The sequence below is a fragment of the Rhododendron vialii genome, chromosome 2a (assembly GCF_030253575.1).
Source record: "Rhododendron vialii isolate Sample 1 chromosome 2a, ASM3025357v1".
In the NCBI taxonomy this organism is placed as follows: domain Eukaryota; kingdom Viridiplantae; phylum Streptophyta; class Magnoliopsida; order Ericales; family Ericaceae; genus Rhododendron; species Rhododendron vialii.
Window position 1 is genome coordinate 42,247,722 of NC_080558.1, and position 7,269 is coordinate 42,254,990.

The window sequence follows — 7,269 nt, forward strand, 5'->3', positions numbered from 1 at the left end:
CGAAAACGATATTTTCAAGAACTTGTGGTGTAATTTCGGCCATAGAACCTGACCTATTTATATTACAGTCGGTATGTAATTAGGGTTATATGTTAAAGACTCAGATGTTAATAGATAGCATCATATGTTATTCCGCTGCAATGAAAATGATTTCAGAAGCTCATATATAACATTATATGATCCCATAAGTTCATCCAAAATCCTAACCAAACCAGATCTGAACAAATAGTAACAAATAACCTTATATGTTCAATCCTAAATTAAACTTGACTTACCTGTTTGTGTTGAAACAACGGCAGTGGTGGGAATGAAGCTGACGGTGGAAAAGGACGGCGATCTCGTAGAGATTTGTGCAGATCTCGTTCGGTGACACGCTAGCGACCTATACTTTTGTCGAACACGAAGGTGACGTGGAGGTGAGATGCGATGGCGACGGCAAGGTTGGGACGGGATGCGACAGCGACATCAGGTGGGTGGCGATGGCGACAGGAACGGGAGGCTGGGATGGAATGTGACGGCAACTGGAGGTGGGCGGCAACGGCGGCGACAACAGGAGGTTGAGTCGAGATGCTTGTCCTGGCGGCTCCCTCCTCTTTCTCTCTCTCTCTCTCTCTCCCCTCCCCCCCCCCCCCCCGTTTGAAGGAAATGGAAAAGAAACTGCTATAGTGGGGTATATATAGTGATTAGAGCTACAGGGTTATATTTATATTAGTATTTTCGAAGGCTAGTGGACTTAGTGGGTTATGAAATTTAGAAGTGGACTTAGTGGGTTATGAAACTGCTATAATGGACTTATGAAAAATTCTCCCTATATATATCCCTACAACCTTTGTCAATTTTCGAACGTAGTATCACACAGTCACAGAGAGAGAGAGAGAGAGAGAGAGAGAGAGAGAGAGAGAGAGAGAGAGAGCAACATGACTGTACCAAAAGGCTATCGCTTTAGGCCTACAGATCAAGAACTCCTTCTAAAATATCTCGAGAACAAGTGTACGAACGAAACCCTGCCTTGTGACATCGTTATCGATCGTGAGATTTATGGCGACAAAGCCCCGTGGTAGAATTTCACCGACGAAGATCCCTGGGAGATATCCAAAACCAAAGACAAGAAGACAGATTTATGGAAGACAGAAGGTACAATCTACGTTTTCACGACCTTGATCAGGGCCAGCCAAAACAGGATTGGCAGAAAAGCCGGTTGTGGCTCATGACACGGAGAGACCGCTAGTGAAGAAGTTAAGAACGGTAAATCTGCAATTGGGTACAAGACAACGTTGTACTTTGAGATTGCCGCCGATGAACCTATTGCAATGGACGGGCCTGTGGAAAAAGGCCACTGGATCATGCAAGAGTACTCTCTCCGTGATGGCAATACTGATAAAAGTAAAGGCAAATATGTTCTTTGTAGGATAAAAAGATTCGAATCAAAGTACACCAAGGTATCTCCGAGAAAAAGAAAGAATGTTGAGGCTGCCACTACTAATAATGACCTTGTAGTTTCGAAACCTGTAAAGTGTGTTAGAACTGAGGTTATGCAAGAAAAGAAGATGGAGTGTGATATTACTACGACACCGGATACAGAAGTTGTTCCCTTCTCAAAAGATCAACAATTTGTGCAAGATCAGAGTTTTCTAATGAGTGACGATGCGAATGAGTTAACCGTTGAAGAACTTGAAGCTATTTGGGAACAGGAGGAGCAAGGAAGTTATTCACCTTTGCATTGTGATAATTCTGCACTTGTTCCATTGGATAGCAATACTGTAACGTCAAATACAAACTTTCACATGCCTACAGCGTGTCTTGATGAATCAGTTCCGGTTGTGGAACAACAACAAGGTTTTGGGCTTGATTGTAATGCATTTGGAAATATCTCTTCGACTCCCAAACATGATTGGGTACAGTATTCGAACCCCTCTCACATAGGGGCACAAAATTTATCAAATACAGAAGCCTGGTTGAGTGCGGAGCTTCTTCCAAGCGATCAAGAGAGTGAAGGGTGTTGAAAATTTTACGGAATTTCAGATGAATGAAATTGGGGCTACCGGAGGGTCTCTCGAGGCAACCGATCGAGCATGTGCCGGATTCGTTGTATCTGGACGTACCACAATCAATAGACGTATTGATGTGTGGATTCTGTAACCCCCGAAACTCCCCCATGATTGTGAATTCAAATCCCGTAACCTCCCTATTCATTGGCAGAATTCATTGGAGAATTCATGGCTGCATTTATCATCCTGGAGTTACAATTGTCACCTCCTTTGCCTATAAAAGGAGGCTCACGTTTTTGGAGAAGTCACCAGCAAACTCACAACATTCTAGCACACTCTGAAATTCGTTCTTGAGAGAGAGAGAGGCAGGCTGTAGTCAGTTTGCCAAGGCGGTCAACGGCGGTGTTCCGACGACCTGCGGTTTAGCCAAGCCAACCCTGGGAGGAAGACGCTGAACAAGAACCTACAACACCGACGGTAGGCGGCGAATCTTTCTTAAGGAGACTGTGGTATCACACATGACTCGGTTTGATTTTTTCTGGAAATTCAGTTTGTATCTCGACTGTTTTATTCTGCTCTGCATTTGTATTTTTGTTTCGATTATGTAATTGTTACAATATTAATGAAATTGTTCTATGGAATTATATGTTATGTTGAAATTTTCCCAACAAAGGGTTCTTGTTTCCAAACTCCATGTTTCATGCCACAGCAGAACCATCACCGATATTCTCTTTTTCCAATGATTTGGTTTTGGATCAGCAGAAAAATAACATGTCAGAACATCTTCCCTCAATATGGTGGTGAGATTAATCATTCCTGAAGAACGAGGAATGGAGCTAGCAACATCAAGAGCAAGAGAGTGCACATTGTGGTATGTATGTAGTGTGTCCGTCCGAGGGGTCGCTTCTAAGTAATCAAAATTCCAACAAGTTGAAGATATTGTTGTTTAAATTCAGTATGTTTTTATCAGTTTAACGATTATTCGACTGTGGAATATGTATCTTATTCTATTTGCCTAATGGTTTGCTTCTCCTATTTTCCAATTGGGGTTTGCTTCTTTTGTACGATATGCAGCCCAAAATTTGCTGCATATCAAAGGGATATGAACTCTTTTATTTATTTCTCTAGTGGTAGATTATGAAAACATGTTTTCATTATATGCCCGTAAAAAAAAAAAAATGATTCCGGTGGTAATGTGATGAATGGAATAAGGCTGTTGAGTGGGCGAAACCAATGTTTGCACAGATGCTGGTTCTATATTAACTGAAAGAAAGGTTTCAGTTTGAAGCAAAAAATTTAACTGATACGTATGGGCTACAATTTTTTCTTATTAGGTTTGTTGCTTTGTTTGGTTTGGTGGAAAGCTGCTCATCAGGGGAATTAGTACTTGAAACGCGGAGCTCCAAAGTGAATTCTTTTTTTTTTTTTTCTGCATTAACAATTATTGCTGTTGATCAATTTTGCCCGACTTGATTTCGTAGTTTTTTCCCCCCACTTATTGTGAACTCTTAATACATGAACTCAAGAAGGAGAAAGCCCCTAACAACTTCAGTCTTTAGAATCCAGAAAATCTCGAATCCAAATTGAGATCCATAACACATGTTGATGTAGAGTCTCCTACACCTTTTCCAATTGGATTGTTCCTTATGGGACAGAGACAAAAGCGAAGGATTGATCAGAAATGTAGCAATATATCAAACTCAAACATCACAAATAGGAACTAAATTTTTGTGCAGTGGCAATATGATGAATGACATGATATTTCTGGATATTCCATATGGAAACTTGTTATGGGGAAAAGAAAGTTAAGTAAGCATGGAACCTACTGTCATCGAAATTTTCAATTAATGCTGCCTATAAGAGTTTTAATTCTCCAATGAAACATGAAACTGTTGATTATGTGCAGTACTAGCACCTCGACTCATCTCCTCCGATCCCCAGTCCTAGTCAAAGGCAGGTCGATTATTTGCGTCGGGACTATGAACTATTCTGCCTACAGTTTAAGTGTGACATCCCACTTTTTTTTCCGGTAAAAAAAAAACTTTTGACCCAAATAATTAAATCTTTCATTTCTCTTTTTCAAACTTCTTAATAGATGGAATTTTTTAGTACCCTCCATCCCACTTTGTTGTGCCTGTTTCATTATTGGCACCTCACAAAAAATTGTCTATATATCACAATCTATAATATTTTTTATGATTTCAAAAACTTTATTTAAAAGAATTAATTGAGATCTATCAAACAAGATCCCTATTAAATATATAAAATATTACTGTATAAATTAAGAGATATAGACAATTTTTTAAGACGTCCAAAAAAAGAAACATGCACAGCAAAGTGGGACAGAGTGAGTATATAGGAGCAGCCTGCAATCCGAAGTGAGGATGATCAGGACGACACATTTTATATAAAATTCTTGACATTTGCTTAAAAATTCATAACTTGAAGAAAAAAATTCATAACATTACAAATGTTATGAAATTTATGTTCAATGTTACGAATTGCAAAGTATACAAAAGGATTACGAATACAAGACTAGTGTTACAAACTTATTGAGGGAATTCAACTGGGTACATAGTGCTGTAAACAAGTACTAGCAAACTAGGGATCGATGTATCATGATAACGAGATCAACTGACAGAAGAGCTCAATACTTGTCACACTGCGTCGGCGTAAACGATACGGTGTTTTTGGATAGGTCATACAACACCATGTAGTTCTGCTGCTGCACATTCCCGTATATGGAGAAACCGAACGACGGTTCGATGGCCAAACACGTGACCCCCAATCCGGGTATGAAAATGCTCGAATTCCCTAGAAAATAGTTCTCCGTCGGCAAATCTACATCCGCGCCTGTGAAATGGAATATCAGTTTGGGTATCACCACGCTAGCGGGATTGGGTGGCAATTTGAAGCAGAGATCAAGCCCGGTGACATTGAATACGTCGACAACCGGAAGCTTTACTTGTTTGATAAACTGTTCTCTGACAAGAAGATACGCGTTGAAGTCCAGATACGTAATTGTTGTGCCAGAGTCTAAGATTACGCCTCCAGACCCATCAGGATTGATTTGAAAAGTTGTTTTGTTTACGGGCAATCTAGTGCTACCAATTGTGATTCCTTCGAGAGAGAGATAGTAAAAAGTGGGAATGAATGGGTTTTGAAGCAAAGGGGTGGTTTTGTTCGGCCCAGCAGCAGCTCGTTGGGAGCCTATCAGAAGGGTACTAGGTTTGGCATCACCATAAGAAGTTAAACAATATGAAAACTGGGGCTCGCGCAACTGGGAGATGAGCGACAAGGGTCCGCGTCCGAGGCCTATCAGGCCCTCGGTCCCGTTGTCGAATCCCAAATTAAATAGACCACAACCGAACGTTACTTTCGGCACCTTGACCTTCTCGAAAGTAAAGGTCTCGGTGCCTAAAAAACCTGAAGTTATCCCACTTCCGTATTCGTAGATATACACGCACCCGTAGAACGGGTTGCAATTTGAATATGGCAGAAGGTCTAGGCAATATTTGCTGGTGCATGACACATTTGAAAAAGAGGAGGATTTCTTTGGATCAAAAAACGGATCGGACTGAGGAACACACTCGAGACAAGGCTGGCATTGAGTCCATATGAGGTCGCTGCCGGTATCCATTAAAGCCGAGTAAGAATTCGGCGGGGTCCCTATCGAGAAGTTCATGAAGTAAGCGCCCGGTCCTGCATAAACCGTGGTCGTCAGTTCTGGTTGGTTAGCTGTCGAAACCATTTCATTGAACTTTTGGAGCCTGGCATTGGAACGCTTTACTGCCCGGTATAAACGCTCAGATTTAGTGAAGCTTTCACCCGAATCAATGTGGTTTAGAGTAACTTTGAAACCAGTTTTCATCAGTTGATCCTGATGATTATCAAGAGCTCGACGTGGCGTGGAAAATGCGGGTGAAATGGATATGAGAATCAAAGCTAGGGTAAGAAAGAGGAAGGAGGATAGAGATGGTGGTGATGAAGCCATGATGAGTGGAGTGAGAAATAAGACACATGTATATTGGGTATTTATACAGGGTTTAGGGAAGAAAATGTCTTGGGTATCCAATAGAATGAGCATGACATTTTTATTATTATTTTTCTCGGCAAAAGAATAGATTTTATTAATGAATGGAATGGAACATACAAAGATTAATAGTATATGAACATGACGTTCGTTGAAAAAAGAGAGGACATGGTAAACATTTATATATATTATTAAGAAGAATAGGAGGACATCTAATCTTAGTTAATATAAAAAGGGAGGGTATCAATTTGTATTTTCAACTTTTTTTTAACGAAAAGATGAACCCAGTTATATTAATACAAAAATAAAGTACAACAAATCAACGATACAAAATACTACAACAATAACAACAAAACAAAAATAGAGATAAGCCGTGTCTACATTAATTTATAAAGAGAAGCCGCGCGCTACGTTAATTTATCCAAATCAATGAGTACCTTTAATTTAATTTCTTACCCGATTTCCTATATATGCATTCAAACAAGTTCTTATTTTCTTTTGTCCTCCTATTTCTCATCGATCAAATTTGTAATTCTTCCTATTGGAATTTTTCAAAATTCGGTGAATGAAATAGAGGAATTTGGAGGGGTCTCTCGAAGCAACTGAAAGACCTCCTTTTGGGGGTTCATCGATTCAGTAAATTGGATGTTTAATATTGCGCTGCTGGTTAATACCAAGGATCACCCCTATGATGTGAAAATTCATTCACCCACTTTCGAGTAATGATTTTCGGAATGGAGCTCGGGGGTCACCTTCTTACTTAAATTGTTGGCAATCCCGTTTCCACGCTGGAATTAGGAGACTCACATGAAATAATGTACTTGTGGCTTGACCCCAAAAATCGAATCCTAATCACTTGTGAGGGAAACAAAACACCAACCAACGTAAGCAGACTAGTTATCCTTGGGGCTTAAATTGCGGCTTGAGAGTTTTGGATGGGTCTGGGTAGGGTATGCACTTTTCATTGCTTAAATTTGAGACGTTGGGTCTTGGATTCAGTCCAACTGTTAATTCCAAGTCTATTCCCTTGGCCTGTTGGTGTCTATTAAGCTGATCTCATGTTATATTGATGATGTTTGAATCATCAATACACATTCATTGTATGATTCAGATTGTGCCACCTTTGAAAAATTATTAGTAGGACCGGTCATTCATAACATTTTATTTCATATCGTAACTTTTATACTAAAAATTCGTAACTTTTTAGCAATAGATTCATAACATTTTGGAAATCATAACATTTTGGTG

The 7,269-nt window shown here is 39.8% G+C and overlaps 1 protein-coding gene across 1 annotated transcript; it reads right to left on the reverse strand.

The window, feature by feature from the left end:
* Window positions 1–4,342: 4,342 nt before the first annotated feature.
* Window positions 4,343–5,992, reverse strand: LOC131317843 (aspartic proteinase nepenthesin-1-like). The gene has a single exon (XM_058347515.1). It carries the CDS (start codon window positions 5,980–5,982, stop codon window positions 4,636–4,638), a length of 1,347 nt encoding a protein of 448 aa, XP_058203498.1. The 5' UTR covers window positions 5,983–5,992; the 3' UTR covers window positions 4,343–4,635.
* Between the last annotated feature and the right edge of the window lie 1,277 nt (window positions 5,993–7,269).